This window comes from Triturus cristatus, chromosome 4_1 (genome assembly GCF_964204655.1).
Source record: "Triturus cristatus chromosome 4_1, aTriCri1.1, whole genome shotgun sequence".
Lineage (NCBI taxonomy): Eukaryota > Metazoa > Chordata > Amphibia > Caudata > Salamandridae > Triturus > Triturus cristatus.
The window spans coordinates 750330847-750350748 of NC_140585.1; the positions used below are offsets into that span (position 1 = coordinate 750330847).

At 42.3% G+C, this 19902-nt stretch overlaps 2 protein-coding genes across 11 annotated transcripts in view; one reads left to right on the plus strand and one right to left on the minus strand.

Moving 5' to 3' along the window:
- Positions 1-3436, plus strand: part of SYCP3 (synaptonemal complex protein 3) — a 920669-nt gene extending 917233 nt beyond the window's left edge. For 5 of the 9 annotated variants that reach the window (XM_085653268.1, XM_085653269.1, XM_085653273.1 and 2 more), the window contains 2 exons: positions 2549-2653; positions 2837-3431. In XM_085653268.1, coding sequence (XP_085509394.1) covers positions 2549-2653; positions 2837-2890 — 159 coding nt within the window. In that variant the 3' untranslated portion in view covers positions 2891-3431. Of the gene's footprint in view, positions 1-2548; positions 2654-2836 lie in introns of all 9 variants that reach the window. The other 4 variants (XM_085653276.1, XM_085653277.1, XM_085653274.1 and 1 more) reach the window with 3 other exon arrangements.
- Positions 2661-19902, minus strand: part of CHPT1 (choline phosphotransferase 1) — a 302601-nt gene continuing 285359 nt past the window's right edge. For both annotated transcript variants that reach the window (XM_085653266.1, XM_085653267.1), the window contains one exon: positions 2661-2916. In XM_085653266.1, coding sequence (XP_085509392.1) covers positions 2872-2916 — 45 coding nt within the window. In that variant the 3' untranslated portion in view covers positions 2661-2871. The remainder of the gene's footprint in view (positions 2917-19902) is intronic.

Below are 19902 nucleotides of genomic sequence, written 5' to 3' on the forward strand. Positions count from 1 at the left end.
CCCATCTATTCTCGTGTTTCTGGCCACATAGGTGAGTCAGTTTGCTGGGGGCCAGGTCTCCGCCATCTTGGGCTGGCCCGCTGCTCGCGATCGCTCTGCAAATAGCGCGTGGGCTCAATTTACCTGCACCTTAGAATCTCCTCATAATGACAGGGGTTACTGCATTCGGTATATCAATTACCGTGGTTGGATGGCGTAGGAAGAACAGGATTAGTAGTCGGATTTAGTGTCGGCTGCCAGAGCTCCGGCAACAGCGTCTACCCAGTCATGCAGGCCATGCCGCCCCCCCATAATTCCTATATCTAGACGTGGTGCAGCTCCATGTTAATTTTGGACTGGTTTTGATACATCTGGTAACACTCCTAATGAGGGAGTTACATGCATAGTAATATAGATGCCCAGAAATTTACTTTCACTGGTGTTGCACTCTTTTACAGGTGGCACCATCCCAACAGGTAGACACATAATCTGAATTCTATGCTTTTCGTGAGGTGTAAGAGTATAACCTGCGTCTAACTGGTTGGTCTTGCGACTAAATCTTAAGGCAATTTCTGCACTCTTTACAGGCACTTTGCCCAGAATAGAGTTTATAGTCTGTGGATTGATTGGTGACATGTGACTGTGATACAGAGCGTGCCGGAACTGCTCTCTCTTCCATTGTATACAGTACATATTGCCCGAGTCCCCATTTCAGGGCTACTGTCTGATTTAATACACCTTAGGTTTTAGATTTCCTGGTTCAGGAAAAGGTTTATACCAGGCCAATACAACTCATATGGCCCCATCATTACGTAGGAGACCCAGTCTGACATTCTAATGTGTATGTGGTAGTTGATCACCAAACCACTTTTGGTGTTCTTGGTACGTTAAAGGGACCTCCAAGTCATGATATACTTGGTATTGTATAGGAACTGCTGCAGCTGTTTATGTTTGAAAATGTGTTTGGTACTGCCATATCTGATACACAGTGATTTAATTTTCATTTCTGGCTTATTTTGAACATTAGGAAATTATTTTCCTTCTTTCTACTAACAACACTCACATCACCCTCAAACATATCTACTTCTTCTTTTACTCCTGATAGTTCTTAAAACTTTTAGAAAGGTAGCGCTCTCAATTTTCGATTGCAAATTCTGGTCCAATATTGGGTCATTATCCAAATGTATTTATAAGTTGATTCCTAACTATTTCATCTTGCAGATCTTTAAATCTACAGGTGGCAGCCAATAAACATAAGCAACTAGCATTCTGTTCAATGCTTTCCCCTTGCAATTGAGCCCTTCAAAACAACGTGTGCCTTTCTACAATAATATTATTTTTTATACTTCTCCTACAATGTGTTTTATGCCTTATCAAAGGCATTATCCTCCTCTACTTGCATGTCATCGTCTTCTGTTCTAATTAGAAGAGTTACAATTTTTTTAGCATTTCCTCCCTTCTGTACCTAAACTATTTTCCAACATAGCCAATTTCCTTTTTAAAACAAACACATCACCTTCTATGGCTTGTAAACAGGTCTCAAATGCTTCTCTCTAATCTTCCCAATACATGTCTAGTTTTCTGCAGAGCAGTGGCAACCGGCACAAGTAGGCTCTGTGGGATGGTGAGGCAGGGCGTGGCGGGGGGAAGCCGTCAGACGACGGAATAGGTATTATTTTTTAAATTAATTATACCTATTCTGTTGTCTGTCAACTTCCCCCCGCCCCTCTGCGTTTACCTGTGTTGGCCGCTGCTGCTTTAGAGTCTGTACAAAGGAGAATCTACAAGAGATTACACAATGCACTTCAGTCTAAGGTAACTGGAACGAGAGATAAAATAAATAACAAAATAAAGCTAGCCACCATCTAATTAACTAACACAGAAGAGTGGACACCTTAGTCTTAGATGGATTGCTTGGGATTTCTTCAGAATGTGCTATTAGCTTGCTCAATCTTTGCATCCAGATTGTTTAAGGAAAACATTATCGTGGAAAGCCACCAAAAAACTTACCTACTAATTAATGCAAATCACTACCAACATTTTTGTGACTAAGAAAAATGGTAAGCCAAAGACTGATATATTGATCCATTGATAGACTGTGAATAGTAATACTAAGCTTAATTTATGAATTGGAGACAGGCTTTGTACATATCAACAGAGGTTGCCAATGAATCTAAAGTAGCAGTTTATTTTTCACGACTAGGCTTTTATTACGATTTTTATTGGAGAATTACTCTAAGATGGCAAATCTGTATGATACATTCAACCACTGTAATTATCCTACTGTTATGAAATCCAAGCTTATATTTTTAAACATGGCTATATTTGTAATTTAATACACAAGGCAACCAATTCACAGTGGGCAAACTTGTAAACAAAGTGTAGTTTATCTAATACCAACCAGCGAGAGAATAAAAAATAAATAAATGAAGATCATGTAATAACATTTAGAAACGTTTAACAAGTAGGTGTGTTTAAGTATGTTATGTCTATTCTGCTGCATTTAAAGAAGTTCATTAAAGGGTAGCTGCTGGTAATTAAAATCACGTCATTTGGTTTCTCCAATTAGAGCATGGATGATCTGGAAAAGAGTCACGAAAGCCTGCTAACAGGAGCACAGAACGAGCTGAGGAAGGAAATGGCAATGCTTCAAAAGAAAATTATGATGGACACAGTAAGCATCAAGTTCAAAGAAAATATATTTTATTATTGGTAAATTGTAACAGTAAACATGAACTTTAAATATTTAGGCAAAACCCTTTAATTTATCCACATAAGCAAAGTTTTATAAAATATATTTAGCGTTTGTATAAAAATAGGTTACATTTGTTCACAAGTTTTCATTTTTTTCAAACAGCAGCAGCAAGAGATGGCAAGTGTTCGCAAGTCCCTTCAGTCAATGTTATTCTGATGCTTCACTGAAGAAATAACTTCCACCTAAGTAAAATGAAACAATTAAGCTGATTAGACAGGGAAGTTAGACATGAAGTTCAAGTATTGTTAATGTTGTTTTGGTTTTACAAATAGCTTAAAAAATGTATATTGTATATTTCTGTAAAGTGCAATAAACTATATCTATTAATAAAATCGACATGTAATGCACGCATTGTGTATTCCCCGGACAATAAACTATGCCTATTAATAAAATCGACATGTTATGCAGGCATTGTTAAGTACTCAAGTTATCTTCCCCATTTCACTGATAAAATCGACAGTTTCTCCAGCCTCGGATCTTTTGTAAATACACGCCCTAGTGCAACATTTTTATATAACAATCAATCTATAGCCGTAAACAATAAAACGCATTATTAACTATTGGAAGTCATTTTGGGATTCCACATTCATATTTAAAACTCCTTTGGCTTAGTCAATTAGGAACAAGTTTTTGCAAATACGCTTTTGTTGTTGAATTTGTAAGAATTTTGAAGCTATTGGGCTGTGGCAGAAAAAAGAATCGAACAATGTTTTTGTGTAAAAAGGTAAATAAACGCTCGTGCATGCTGTTTGTGTTTGCTCCTTGTCAGGGTGAACCACAAAAGTAATTAAATTAGCATGCCCTTAATCCTCTGGTAGCTTGGCATCAAAGCAGCCAGGCTTAACTCAGAGGTATTGTGTAATGGTTTTTTACATTACACAAACAGTAATAAAGTGAAAACACAACACAAGAAAAATCTCAAACCAATTTAGAAAAATAAAGTACATTTTATTAAATAAAATGACACCAAAACAAAAGTAAACCAAATAGTAGAATCAGAGATATTGATATGGAAGGCTTTTTTGGAAAATAGCACCAAGAAGCAGAAAGTGTCATTTGTGTTAGAGGAGGCTACTAGGCAGAGGCGTTCAGTGTGTAGAGAAAGTCGAGCATCGTGAACCGTCATTGGGGTAGCGCCAAGACTTGGTCAGGGCTGGAGCTTCGCCTTAGTCGATAGCCACAGACAATCGCCTCTTGGTGTGCAGTCCAGGTCTTGTGGTGTGCAGTCCAGGTCTGATCTGGTCGTCGCCGGCACTCGTTGCCGTAAAGAGCAGGTCCTGCTGGAACTTAGCGTTGGCGGTCGTCGTGGGTGGCAGAGTCTTGGCACGAACGGTCCCATTCGCGGTCACAAGGAGCCCAAAACTTAAGGATTTTCACCTTCTTTAGGAAGAGTTTTAACTGATGCCAGACAAGGGTCCAGGACGTGGAGTTCACCTTTTGGGGATCAGGACTCACTCCAGCTCTGGCCAGAAGCAGGGCACAGGAAGGTCCAGTTGGTGCTGGTCAACTAGGAAGTTGCAGGGAGGCCTCTGGAGGCTTGTTTGCCCCTGTAGCTTACAAGGGAGGTCAGTCAACTGACACTTGGAGTCACTCAGGGTAGCCTTGGGTTGAAGGTAAACCGGTCCAATCTTCCTTCTTCAGACAGCAGGAAGTTTTTTCAGTAGCATGGCAGTGTTTGGCAGCAGAGCAATTGTTCCTCTCAATTTTCCACAGGTCCAGGAGTGTTCTGATGAATGGGTCTGAGGGTCCTATTTTTGTGCCCTCCTTGGAGTGGGAGGAAAATCCGGACCTACCCTCAAATCTGGTTCTGGTCAGTTCCTTACCTGGCTCCAAACTGTCTAGAGTGACAAAAGGCAGGGCAGGCCTGGTATCAGGTTACTTTGTGTGTGCTGCAAGCAGAGCCATTTGAAATTAATCAAGGCAGTGGCATCTCCTTCCCAGCTACCCTGTCAGGAAGACCCTCTCTCCTCACACCTAGGCCTCCGTTGTCCCACTGTCTGAAGCAATACACAAACCCTAGCAGCAGTGCTATTTATAGCCATATGAACCATGAGACACTGGCAGAAAAGCACACTTGGTCAGAAAAAGAACATGGTTTTAACGTTCTAAAAGTAGGATTTTCATAACTGTAACTTTGAATCCCACGTCCCATTAAATGGATTTTAAATTACGATTCAGTTGAGAGAAACAGCATATCTCTGTCAGCTATCAATCCAAAGCTAGCACTTATTAAATGTAAAAACGTAAATTAGTGTTAGCCTATGGGAGAGATAGGTCTTGCAACAATGGAAAACTGCTTTTAGTTTTACATGTCCTGATAGTGAAACACGCCTATACACACATGTCCTACATTTTAAATACCATGCACCCTCCCCTTTGAGCCTTTAGGGTCTACCTTAGGCGTGACTTATTAGTATTAAAACGGAAGGTTTAACAGGCACGCTATCAATCATTTTAGGAACAGGTAGTGGGGAGAGACATTGCGGAACAGGACTGGTGTACTATTTGGACCATATCCAAACACAATCATTCAGTGTCCTTGAGGGAAGCCCACTAAAAGACCATGTTTGAATGGTATTTATACCCCTCCAAGCTCAAAAAGATATTCCCAGACACTTCCGAGTTATGTTGGCGCAGATGGGGCCTCCTTTGGGATTTCCGCCACATTTGATGGGATTGCCCTGCAATACGAATCTTTTGGGACGAGATTCTATCACATTAAAGATATGCTGGGTTACCCCATTCCGACCTCTGTGGAAGGGGTGCTCCTGGGAGTCAGAGACACTGATCTTGAGCACCAGACGCGGGCGCACAAAGCTATCCTGTGAGCGTGCCTTGGGGCGGCCAAAATCACCATAGCAGCCTGGAAAAAGAAGCAGGCTCCTGCGATATCACACTGGCACTCGCGTCTCTGGAGCATCCTCGCTATGGAGCGGATGGCGGACATCTTCAGGGACGAATACAAAAACTTTGAATATAAATGGGGCCCGTCGATTACTTTCCTGTCCCAGGGTCTTCCCTCGGCTGTATGTCCCCCTTCTGTCAAGAGCTATGCACCTCTTTCAGTTTTAGGCTAACAAACCTCCAACCTCAATTTGTTAAGAAAGGCCCGATACCGGTGTGAAAGGTCCTGCGCATTTTTACAGCTCAAACCTGAGAGTTTACATGCGTTCTTTTGATGCTACACCACCACCAGGGAGGGTAGGGCGGGTTAGGGAGGGGATTTCTGTTTTTTTTCTGTTAATTTAAATTGTCTGGGGGCTTCTCCCAATGTTGGGTTTTGGTAAAATGGACATGACCCGTAAGGCGTAATGGAGGCAAGGGGACTTTCCAACATCAGAAAATGAACCTGTATTAGATGATCATACATGGGGAAGTCCTGTATAATTTGCAGTGTGTTTTACCCTTTGCAGAAGTCTTGTTGAATAAAAAGAACTTTCACAAAAAAAGGAAGGTTTAGGCCTGGTAAAAGGTTGTTTTACCAGTTTGAAATGGCAGTTTAAAACTGTGCTACAGGCTGCAGTGGCAGGACTGGGGCATGTTTTACAGTTCTACATTAGTGAGTGGCACGTGCTGCTGCCCACTAGGAGCATTAAATGTACAGAACCTGGATAGTACCAATTACTAGGGACTTCGAAGTAAATGAAATGTGCCAATTTGGTGTAGGCTAATGTTACCATGTTTGTAGGAGAGAACACTAACACTTTAGCAGGAGTAAAGTGAACAGAGTCCTAATACCAACATAAAAAACTTCAGCAAAGTAAGGGGATGAAGGCAAACAGTTTGGGGGAATACCATGCCAAGTATGTTAAATCTAACACTTCAGTTGTTGTCAGCTATTGATAAATGACTCGGACAACATTTTAATGGAATATATTTACTAACTCATTTTGGGAAGTCGCAATTTTTGCCCTAGGCAGTGAAACCCAAGGCAGACTGGTCTTTAGGTACAAATGTATGGATTATGCTATACAATGTTGTGATAAAATATATGAAAACATGTTTAATTAGCAGGTAGTTAGTTACTGTAGTCCAGGAGACTAACTGACGTTTAGATTCTGAATCAGGAGTCCCGAGATCTGGATCTAGTTTTATATCATATTTCACTCTGGTTTTATTTTTGTGTTTATGTTGATTGGAGGGTTTTATTTTCTGGATTTGTTGTAAAGTAGTTGCCGATAAACGTATTCCCCGCACATTCTCCAGAGGGTAATTCTATTTCAAACTATGTTGTGTGTTAAATGCTTCCAATAGGCATTTTTGACATTCCTGGAAACATCTAAAATTGAAAGGCTTACTAGCCCCTCAGGGTCCCACAACCAAATGTGCAAATGTCCTGATCATACCCAAAAGCTATAATATGCCAAACGTTTTTTTATTTTGAGCACTGCCAGGATTTCTAAGTGTTTCAACTTTTACAGTCTTTCTGACAAATAAAGTGCGGCATTAAATTTATGTTCAGTGCATTGAAAGTTATCACACACACAAATATTAAACACAATTCCCATTATCCTAAAATAATTTACATAAAAATGTTTTCCTTTAAAAATGTAACAAATTAATTATTAACTGAATTAAAAAAATATAGAATATACAGCCTACCCCACAAAATATCACACAACCATTAACAATAACAAAATAAATATGTAATATAGTAATCAAATAAAATGTAAAAAAATATTTACTGACCATATATTTAGCATAATTAGTACTTCATACCCCAATAAATCCCACAATCCAAGCTTCATAAATAAACAAGTAAATAAGTAATAAATATAATAATCAACAAATTGAACAATTGACCTACATATATATATTTGTATCATTAATAAAAACAATCTCTTCCACCCAATCTCCCAACAACCCCCACACAATCTAATTTAATGCATAAGTACAAAATCTAAGAAACAATGAAATAAGTAACTATTTATAAACTAATCCAAAATGTAATAAATTAACAAATATAGAAATAATAAAAAAACTTTACCCACTCAACACCCCAATATACTCAACAACCCTACACAACAATTTAACACATATTTAAAACAAGCATTGTCAAAGCAAATAAGTCTCACCTTAAAAGTAATGGGCGTGGAGAGTCCTAGAGTGGAGTGGGGGGCGGGGGGAGAGTGTTATAGAGTTGAATAGTGGGGAGTAGAGTTCAGTGGCAGAGAGTGTCGTAGAGTACAGTGTCGTAGAATGGAGTGCTGTGGAGTGGGGTGGAATAGGGTGGACTGGTTTGGATTAGGGTGGACTGGGTTAGAGTGGGGTTGGGTGGTGTGGATTATTTTGAAGTGGGATGGATTGAAATGGAGGAGTTGGACTGGATTAGGATGGATTGGAATAGCATGGGGTGGATGGGATTGGTTTGGATTGGATCAGAGTAGGGTGGTTTGGGAGTGGGGTGAATTAGAGTGGAGCGGAGAGGGTGGATTGGATTGGATTGGATTGGATTGGATGGGGTGGGGTGGATTGGATTGAAGTGGGGTTGATTGGGCTGGAGTGAGGTGGGCTGGATGCATTAGATTGAGTGGGGTGAACTGCACCTGGGTGGGGGTATTGGATTGGATTAGAGTGGGATGGATTAAATTGGACTGCAGTGGATTGAAATGGGCTGACTCAGATTGGAGTGGGGTGGATTGGAGTGGGATGGACTGGGGTGGGGTGAATTGGATTGGCATGGGTTAGGGTGGATTGGAGTGGTGTCGATTGGATTGCAGTGGGGTGGATTAGATTGGAGTGAGGTGGATTCGATTGAGTGGGGTGGATTAGATTGGATTGAGGTGGATTGAATTGGATTGGATTAGGGTGAAATGGATTGGGGTGGGGTGGATTGAGGTGGAGTGGATTGAGCTGGGGTGGACTGGAGTGGGGTAGATTGGATTTGGTTGGCTTGGATTGGATTGGGGTGGGTGCACTGGATTGGGGTGGATTGGAATGGTAAGGGATAGACTGGATTGGAATGAGGTGGTTTGGAGTGGGGCAGATTGTTTTGGATTGGAGGGGGGTGGATTGTAGTGGGGTGGATTGTAGTGGGGCAGATGGTTTTGGGGTTGGAGTGGGGCAGATTATTTTGGATTGGAGTGGGGCAGACTAGAATGGGGAATATTGTCTTGGATTGGAGTGGTGCAGATTGGAATGAGCCAGATTGGTTTGGATTGGAGTAGAGCAAATTGTTTTGTATTGGGGCAGATTGTTTTGGGTTGGAGTGGGGCAGACTGTTTTGGGTTGGAGTGGGAAAGATTGTTTTGGGTTGGAGTGGGGCAGATTGTTTTGGATTGGAGTGGGACAGATTATTGTGGGGTAGAGTGGGGTGGACTGGATTAGATTGGGGTGAAGTGGATTGGACTGGAGTAGATTGGATTGGTGTGAGGTGGATTGGAGTGGGGTGTATTGTGGTTGTCTGGAGTGGGGTGAATTCGGATGGAGTGAGTGAGGTGGGGCAGACTGGAATGGGGCAGACTGTTTTGGATTGGAGTGGGGCAGATTGTTTTGGATTGAGTGGAGTAAATTGTTTTGGATTGAGTGGAGTAAATTGTTTTGGATTGAGAGGGGCAAATTGATTTAGATTGAGTGGGGCAGATTGGAGTGGGGCAAATTGTTTTGGATTGGGGCAGACTGTTTTGGATTGAGTGAGGCAGATTATTTTGGATTGGAGTGGGAAAGATTGTTGTGGGGCAGATTGTTTTGGATTGGAGTGGGTGGATTTGGGAGGAAGTGGGGTGGTTTGGATTGGGGTGAGGTGAGGTAGATTGGATTGGAGTGAGGTAGATTGGATTGGGCTGGATTGGATTGGAGTGGGGTGAATTGGGATGGAGTGGGGTATGGTGGAGTGAAATGGGGCAGATTGTAGTGGGACGGATTGTATTTGGGGCAGACTGTTTTGGATTGTGTGGGGCAGACTGTTTTTGATTGGAGTGGGGCAGATTGTTTTGGATTGAGTGGGGCAGATTGGAGTAGGGCAAATTGTTTTGGATTGCAGTTGTGCAGATTCTTTTGGACTGGAGTGGGGCAGATTCTTTTGAATTGGAGTGGGACAATCCACCTAATCCCCTAATAAACTTAACAACCCAAAAAGTATAAATGTTTAATTAAACAACAATTTTAGAATAACATAATGAAAGAACATAAAACAGTAAACACCATAATATAAATAAATCAACAGAGAAACAATATACTTAACCTTGATATTTAGTTTGACAATATTTTCTAGTCACAATATTATAACCACAAAGTTATGGTTAGATGATATTTGTGTGAGAATATTTTGGTGAGACACCACCACTCTTGGTGTCAGACATCTACTCTCTGTCCCTGCCGCATAACAAACTTTTGGTCTTCCCTCCATCAGCCTCTAACTGACACAACAATAATGAACATTATGCTTGAAAAAGAACTTACCCCAGAGTGGGGAACTGAATCTCCCCAGACATTGCGATAGGTCAACATTGATGACCAGCCACTCCTCACGGCCAGCAATGTAATAGTTAGTGCCTGATCTGCCTCAGCTTGTCGAGCAGAAATGTTACAGTTTAATGTCAACACATGAGGCCAAGAATCTTCAATAGGAGTGGCGCAAAGAGAAGTGCACCACTCCCCATGGTGTTCATTGATAGCTTCACCATTATTAATCCGGTTTATTTTTGTATTTCTGTCATTAATGGCTCTTTCCAATCTTCTTACAGATCACCTGGTTGTGAGCTGGTTTCCTTGTTTTGGTTAGGAGCTGTTGGATGATGTCAGTTTAGAAAGAATGTCTTTTGGACAAGCACCCTGTGACTCCTTAAGGGCACCCATCCTATGCACCCCTATAAGGCTTATTTCATGATCGAGTGCCTTCTCTTTTGACTTACCACTCCAACTTGGCAGTTGGTAATTTCTCACTGTTTTGAAAACAGATTTCAGATTCAAAACATTGACACATCTCGTATCGATTTGGTGCTTGAAAGGGATGCCTATATCACACCCCTTCCAAACAGTGTTTTAGTATGGGGTTGCAATCTCATTGAATTAATCTGTTTTGTCATCATTTTGCCTCATCGCCATATATGACTGGATGACCGCAAACTCAATACCGGCTAGACCAAGATACAGACTTTTAGAGATGAAGTCTTCCGTGTGGTGCCCACAAAGCTAGGAACCCAGCCAAAACTAGTGACATCTGTAAAATATTTTAAAGTCACTTTAGGTGCCCACATTGTCTTTGGGTTCTTGGTCAACCACCTAGTCATTGGCTCCTTAAATTGTACAAGACTGCTAAGTCATTTGTTCGCCATTAACTTGAATTTTCACACTTGTTCGAAGCCATCATTACCCTTGTGCTCTCCTGTCTGGTCAACACTCTGTTGTGCTAATCCACAGATTACAACATGCACGGAACACAGCAGCAGCAAGTTTGTTAATCCGCTTTTGGCCATGGATCATTTAACTCCTGTTCTCCAGGCTGTCCACTGACTTCCTGTAGCCAGGAGAGTTTCATTCAAGAACATTTATATTGGCCATCGAGCCCTGCAGCGATTGAACCAAAATTCTTTCAAAGACTACTTTGGACCAACCAGCTAAGACAAAGCCTTTGTTCAAAGATCCAGATACTCGGTCCCATTGATGATTGATGATTGAGTTAGAGCTGTGACTGGAAACAACATAACTTCACCTGGCCAGAAGCCCCGAGGAAGATCAAACTACAGGTACGAAGTTTGTAGTGCCCGAATCGACGGGGAGTGCCCAGACATTGTTGGTGCGCTCGGCCGGAGAGGTCACTTGGACACTGTTGGGCTAACGAAGAGAGGCCCTAGGGAAACCCGACAGGCCAACGGTGAGACTGCCATACTCGCTGGGTAGGTGGCGGGGATTACCAAGGATACTCCTGACTTCAGTGCCCTTTCCCGTGACCTGCGGCGCAGATATGGCAACAGGCAGGGGCCCGAAGGCTAACGCGCAAAACAAACTAGCTAAATTCGCCTGGAGCAAGGTGGTGGAAGACCGAGAAGTGAAACTGCAAAACTACTGTCTGATTGGTATGAGCAATATTCACCTTGCTTTCTGTAAGGTTAGAAAGACGTGGTCATTTTCCTACACATAGAAGCCAACAACACAGTGAATGGGCCGGATCAAAGACTACCACCATTGTATCCCAAGGGCACCATAATTCAAACATTTCGCTAAGGATTTGTACTGTTGCAGTATCAAATGCAACCCAAACTCCAGTTACATATCACGGTTAATTCATTACGCTCAAGGAAAATAACTCTGAGATTGTTCCCGCATATAAACTTCCAGTTTTCACTTGTTTGACTATGAATACAGGCACTCATCCAGATTTCCTGTTTCCAGAACTCTTCTTAACAAGCATTACCAATTTGTTCTTCAGGCCAGAAGCAGTGCCAAATACACTGTGCCTCTAACTCTGGTACTTATTAATGAAACCACTTATTTTCTTAGCTGCAGCTTCGTGAGCAGTGCATCATGACTGGAGTGCCCAACTGCTTCATTTCTCCTCGATGTACTTTGGAGAGTTACTTTAACATCAAGATTTGCTGGGCCTTTCATTCTAATTTGGGTAGTTATAACAGTGTGATCTATTTTACTTCTTAATCTACCGTCAGTATCTTGCCGCCTGTGCCCTGCTCATAGCTTATCTAGGGACCTCACACCATCACATTTACTTGGACTCCACTTTCCACATCCAAGTGCTACCAGATTTCCACATACCCACCTGCATAAATGCTCCATAACATTTGCAATAAATTTCCCAGATGCCTTTGTGAAATGACTAGATTTCTTCAGTGGTCTTTATGCGCATCAAACTTTCTCCGGGTCACAGCACGCAACAAGTGAGTTTGCCCCCTCATGTTCTTTCCACTCAAAGCAACGGTACAGCATTACGAAGCAACACAAGCGGCAGCAGGGTGCTATATAAATGCAATGCTAATGACATCAACAATTATCCATCCATCCTATATGTTTTTCACGGTTAGCTGCATTAATTTCAGTAAGACATATGATAGATGAAAAATCTAAAAAGTCAGCTGTTTAACTGTGGGTTTTGTAATGTATGCTGTCCTTAGTTAAAGTTGTTATAAATTTTAACCATACTCCGACTGATTTAGTTGAATTCCAATTTAATCTTTTATACTTTTCAATATGTCCTAGATCGCTATGAAATTGAAATAAGGCTATAGAAAACACATTTTACTTTGGGGCTGACAGAATTTTGTATAATTTATCTTTGTATAATCTGCCTTCTGTCACAGAAACACATTTACATGTTGTTTCATTTTGTCATGCTTACCAATTACTTATTCCAAATAGCAATCGGGTTGCCCCAGACAGAATTTCCCAAACCCTTGTTGAACACAAGCATTTCATTGCCCTTTAGACCCATCTGATTTGGAAGTTTTTAGATGTCTGCCTTTTTTCCTAATAATTTTTGGTTTCTGCGATGTAGGAGAATTGTCCATTGTTCCCATCTGTTCCTTGACAGAATGTGCTCTAAGAGGGTCAATATGAAATTCTTTCATCGAGCTCCAAGGTATTGCTATACCCATGATGTAAATGTTTACCACATAGCAATCAGAGGTGGTTTATAGTGCCAGAAGGATCAAGAAAGTTTGAAGGGAGTAGCCTTGCTTCTAGGGAAATCCAATAAAGTAGATCAATATAAAGGATCACATACAACTTGTATCAAAGGGCTGTGATACAGATTTTAACTTTATGAGGACTAGATCTGAATTTAGATCCAAAGTAGATTAAAATGAAATTCAGATATGAATGCCAAAACTCTGTCAAATGCCTCAAATTATAGTGTGTATTTGGTGTCTTGAGATTCTTGGTCTCAAGACATTGAACGATACCCACATGCAATCTGTGAATTCAAAATGAGTGCATTATTGCAGCCTGTTAGCAAATAGCCTTTTAGCCGATACTTCCATACTGGTACATCCCTTGGGACTTATCTAATTTCATGTTTGGATACAGAACTATCAACAGTCATTCTAACATCCTTAACATGTCTAGGAATTCTCAAGGTGGAGAAGAGAGATTCATCTATGTCTATGTCTGAAGTTTGTTTCAAACTAGATAGTCATGTGTAGAATGAAGCAAATTCTCTTCTGATTTGAGAATTTTATAAAGGCTCCCACCTGTACTGTTTTTGAGAATCAAAGCATCCTACAAGCCTGATTTGCATCGAGGTGATGCCTTCTTATTGTTGATAAATGGATTCGATTTATTTTTGAGAAACCTAATTTCCCTAATACACATTGATGTTTTGGGAGATGTCACTCTTTCCTTGCTTGTTCTCAGCTGGGTGGATAGTATGTTTCCTTGGTGACTATTTCTCACCATGTTTGTAGTATTTATACTTTAGCTGGAGAGAAAATACTGCACTAATTGCAGTCGTATTTTAAAAATCAGATTTGGCCCTTGTGGGGTGGTTTAAAATCGCTTGTGAATCGGATGAATGTAATACATTTATTTGTTATATAGCCAGATTCTTTTTCAAGAGAATTATATGATTTCTCCTGCAAGAGATTATTTCTGATTGATGATTCCTGCAAGAATAAAAGGCCCACAGCACCACAGGGAGTGAAAAAAACCTTTGTTGAACTGTATAAAGCTCTTTATTTTGTCCAACAGGATGCCTTTTCTTGCAAGGCCATCACTACCTATCATATTGCAAATAAAGGATGCTGTACGTTAAAAATTACTTTGAATTAAGTTTGGGAAGTGGCTTCAGATGCCCTTGGAAAGTAGGTTTCACATAACTACCACAATAAGCAATCATTGTGAGATGATATGATAGTCCAATCCCAATGTGCTACGCCTGCAAGACAAATAAGTGTATTGTCTGCAGATGCACAATTCCCCACAGGTTTATGAAATCCATATTCATATAGATAAAAAATAATTAACTCTAAAGCTCAAAAATATAGAGCTGTAATTAGGTTCACGTTGCCCCAGGAATCAAATTAACAAACCAGAGTGAAAATATCTGTGTGGATCATCGCCGATCCATTTGACCGCAGGCTGTATCCATCGGGCTCAGGACTTGAAGCACGATTAGGTATGTAGACCACTTTGGATCTTAAAAGCTGTAATATCCTTTAGCTCCTAGAACGCTGGCTTAATTGACAGTACTTCGCTGGCGCCCGCCCCAGGAGCTGTGTCTCACTGAGACACACGGATATTTTCACTCTGGTTTGTTAATTTGATTTCTGGGGCAACGTGAACCTACTTACAGCTCTATACTTTTGAGCTTTAGATGTATCTATATTTTGTTGGGCTACTAATCTTTATGAAATCCTGGACCGATAGACACGGCCCAGACTCTGGCAGCATTTTCCCAGCATTTTAGATCTCACTTCGAACGAGTGATCATTTACATTGAGCCCAGAGATTTTGAGGACTCCTTATCTTCGTGCCATCTAATAATAGTATCCGAGAATATGGCTTACGAACCGTTGGTTATGAACTTGTATTGAGCACCCTGCGCAGTCTTATAACAAGCGAGAGTGCATCCCTTGCAGATGGCTTTCTGCCACTGAATATGTTGCATACAGACAGCGCCCTGATGAAGGATATGTTCATCTTCCAGCTACTTCAGAAACACGCGTCGGCGCATTTCTGTTGATTAATAGACTAATGTTGAATTTGAACACTTGATTAATTAAAATATAAGTACAGAATGAATTATTCTTATTTGTTACCTTTGTGGATGTCTTTTTTTACTGTGTATGTTTATTTTTCACTTACTTCTGTATTCGTCTTAGCCTGATTATGGTTTGTGACTTCTGTTATTTGCACTGTGTTACATTTTATGTTTTGTATGCAAATGTTTATCAATCCCATATATGAAATTACTGTGATATATGTAGCTGTTTGTCTTAATGTTAAACTATGATGGAGGATTGGGTTCTTTGAGTTCAGCCACCACATACCCTGAGCAATCAAATAAGCGTTTTGGTAGCGTGAGTAGTCCAGGATATTTATACCTCCAGAGATTTTATTTCTCTTCAGGACCTTCATGGAGATCCTTGGCTTTTCCCTTTCCATCTGAATTCTGAGATAGTGGTGTCTGCAGCTTTGAAGAATGCGGGGTATAGGGATACCGGAAGCAGGCTGGATGTGAAATTAATAAGGGGAGCAATCATCATCTTCACCGTACTCACCCCAACCCACCAGGTATTTTTAGGGGACTGTGTGAAGAGGAGTTCTTTAATTTTGGTCAGAGTCTTTTGCTCATTCAATGTCACCGAGTGTTTGAGGTGCAGGCAAAACCATATGCTTAGGTACTAATGGACTTCCGGTTGCCATTTCAGGCCTGACTCACCAATAGCCACGATCGTGCAATGGACATTTAGAGGGAATACTTCAGTTTTGTCTTTATTTCAAGAATAGCTCGCCACCTGTGAGTATCTATTTATTTCGACCATTATGACTGGAATGGCTCGCGGGCATCTTCAGTAAACAGCAGGACCTCGTCCATTATAGGCAGCAACAACTTGTCTGCCCAAGCCGAAATTGATGCCCGTGATCCCTAGATTATCCTTAAAGGAGGCGATGAGTGGCTCAATGACCAATAGGAAAAGTGGCAGGGGAGAGGGGACTGCCTTGGTGGGTGCCTGGGGAGAGCGAAAAGGATTGTGAAAGATAGCCATTAACTCTTACCTTAGCTGTCGGGTCTGCATAGAGGGCATGATCATGTGTATGAAATTCTCACCTAAAACTAATTTGTGTAGGGTTGCTAGTAAAAATGGCCGGGTTACCTTATCGAAGGCCTTTTCTGTGTCCAGAGCCAGGGCCACAGTAGGGGAGAGGGATAATGTAGCTCTTTCTAGGGCATGGCAGAAGGTCCTAATGTTATCTACCGCCAGTCTGCCTTTGAGAAAGCATGTTTGAGAACTGAGGACCACTTGGTGGCTGACTTAATCTGGACGGCATGCTGCAGTTTTCGCGTAGATCTTGCGAACATTATTTATGAGGGAGATTGGTCTATAGTTTCTGACGTTCAGGTGATCTTTCCCTTCTATAGGTATTACCATGATGGTAGCATCTGAGGCCGAGCCAGAAATGCGGTCCTTGGAGGTAAATTCCCTGAATACTGCATACAAAGGGTCGGATACTATGTCTGTGAACGCCTTATAGAATTTTTGCAGAATAGCTGTCTGGGCCGGGTGCCTTCCTGGTTTTGAGGGAGCATATGACTAGGATGATTTCCTCATTGGTGATCGGTTTATTGATCGCTAGTTAGTATTACTGAGATAGGCTGGGGAGGTTGCATGAGTTAAGGTAGTCATTTACTGCAGAGAGAGGAGTAGGGGTATTTGAGTTTTACAAGTCAACAAAATTCAAGACCCCAAGAATGCCCCCGATGGCTGTGGTTACTGTTCCTAGACATGGGTTTAACATTCTAGGGGCATTGTCAGCATAGGTCCCGGTGTGGCCCCTAGTGCTCGGAGGGGACTTCCTTGGAATAGGACTGAGGAGTAGATTGATCCACTCAAACTAAAAAGGAGAGCCGGAGACTCCCACCACTGGCAACATGCATAGAAGTTAGGGGCATAGAGGATGGATGGAGGGCTCTCCACCCCCAAGAAAAAAAACACATCTATTGTTCCAGGGCACACAAAGTGTTCCCTCAACTTGATTACTTACTCCTACCTACCTCTGAGTCCTATAGTCTTGGCAACACCCATATCCATACCAGAGGCTTTTCGGAACACTCCCCAGTGGAGATGCAAATACAGCTTGGCCCCTGACGATCTGGGGTGGCGCTTAGATGGTTGGTGGCTCCAGGAACCCACAACTAAGAAACATATTCAGTTGGCATAGATAACTACCTAGAGGCCAATATGGGCTCTGTTGAATCCCCTGACACGATCTAGAGGCACTCAAAGCCACAATTAGGTGGGATATCAGAAGCCATATTTTGGGGACAGAAGTGTAAAAGACACAAAGTAACAAATCTTGAGACCCGCATCCTAGACTGAGAGGCATAATATTAAAATTCTCGCGCTACCAAAACCCTCAGGGATTCCTTACACAATCAGACAGTCCTAAAACAGTTGCTCTTGTAAGAACTGCAGACGATGTGGGTTGCCACATAATACCTCATTTACCATTGGGGAGAGAAAACAAGCAGGACCCTGCATGGACTCTGAGCCAACATGACCCTCTGGATACTTATTGTCTATATAACAGATAACCCAAGACCTCTCGGCCTCTCAAATGATTCAGAAGGTCTCGCAAGTAACTCATGTAAAAGGACATCTCCTCAACCCCATTTTCTTTAATTTGGGAGGCCTGAAGAGGAAAGAGCCCATCCCCCTCCCGTGGTCTGACCACTTCATGATTCCCTTTCTTTGTTCGCCACCAAGCACGGCGTCACTCTCCCCATCTATACAAACCCAAATCTGACCGTAGTCCAAACTCTCTTTGGAGAGGTGGACCTCAGAAGTCGAAAAGACCACACCGAATTCTGATTCCGATCCAACGGCAGCTAACAAAAGTTTCTGCAACTGGATTAAGGGGTTATTTAATTTGGTGCTCCCTAAAGTATCAGTCCAGAAGATAGCTGGATCTAATAAGGCCGCCTGGTTTTCCCCTAAATTACGCACTTTAAAACAGCATTGTAAGAAAGTGGAAAGGATATGGAGGAAAGACTTCTCACCTGAGAAGAAATTGGAATACAGGGCAGCTATTGGACGATACAAGGCAGAAATAATAGCAGCTCAAGTACTGCCACGCGCCTGGTCAACGCTTCATTCGCGATGGGTTTGGTTCCCCCAATTGGAAAAGAGCAATGGTAAAAGCGCTGTTAAAAAAACCCAACCTGGACCCGGCCGACTTGGGCAACTATCGCCCTATTTTGCTCCTTCCTGGAATCAGCAAAATAGCAGAGAAATATGCCAACCACACTCTTACTGCGTTTCTCGAAACCAACAATGTTCTCCACCCCTCCCAAACGGGCTTCCGCCCCTGCCAAGGGACGGAAACCGCCATACTATCAGTGGTGAAAGAAACTAGAAAAATTCTTGATGCAGGAGGGTCATCAGCCATAATCCTCCTCGACCTGAGTGAGTCCTTCGATACGGTGAACCATTGTGTCTTGGTTTACCGCCTCAGGAGCGCAGGAGTGACTGGAACAGCTCTTTTATTGCTACAATCCTTCCTAGAAGAAAGATTCTTCCCGGTATTTGATGGCAACGCCAACTCATAGCCCATCCCCTTACAGTGCGGAGTCCCTCAGGGCTCTTCCCTGAGCCCCACTCTTTTTAATGTCTATATGGCCCCGCTGGCGGACGTAGTATCCCCCTTTGGGATTCATATGGTGACATACGCCGATGACACACAGCTGTTCGTAGCACTGAACCACCCCAACCAGCAGACCAATGACCTCCTTTCCTGCCTTGAGGAAGTCGCCAGGTGGATGAGTCTTTCCCACTTGAAACTTAATGGCGAAAAGACCGAGCTTATGATCCTCTGCAACTCTCTAAGCTCCCTATCAAGCACCATGTGGCCAACCTCTATGGGCCCGGTGCCGGTCCCCAAGACAGAGATTAAAAGTCTGGGAATCTGTCTAGACCAAGACCTCACTTTTAAAGTACAGGTGAGGAAGACTGCTGCTTCATGTTATGGCCTGCTTAGAATGACTCGCAAAATCCTCCCCCTCCTACCTTTCCAATACTGATCCAGACATTCATTTCTTCTAGGATAGACTCTGGAAATGCCCTTTACCTAGGGGCCCTGAATTCAGTGGTCGCGAAACTGTAGGTTGTACAAAATTGTGCAGCGAGGCTGCTTACTGAGACCCCAAATCGAAGTTCAGCAAGACCTGCGCTACGCTCTCTCCACTGGCTCCCGGTGCAAGAGAGAATCCACTTTAAGGCCCTCTGCATTGCCCATAAATCACTGGATGGGAGTGATCCTACTATCAACAAAGCCATGATTCGCTCCAACAGGGCTAACAGAAAACTCCGCTCAGATGAACTTCACCTTGCTGTGGTCCCTAGGATCAAGAAGGCCAGAAGTGGCTGCCGGCTTTTCTCATTCAATGCGCCTCCAGACTCTGGAATGCCCTCCCGCTTCACCTCCGCAGGGAACCCAGTCACTTAACTTTCATGGAACCAGCTAAAGACCTGGCTTTTCCCTTAGGGTATTTGTCCTCT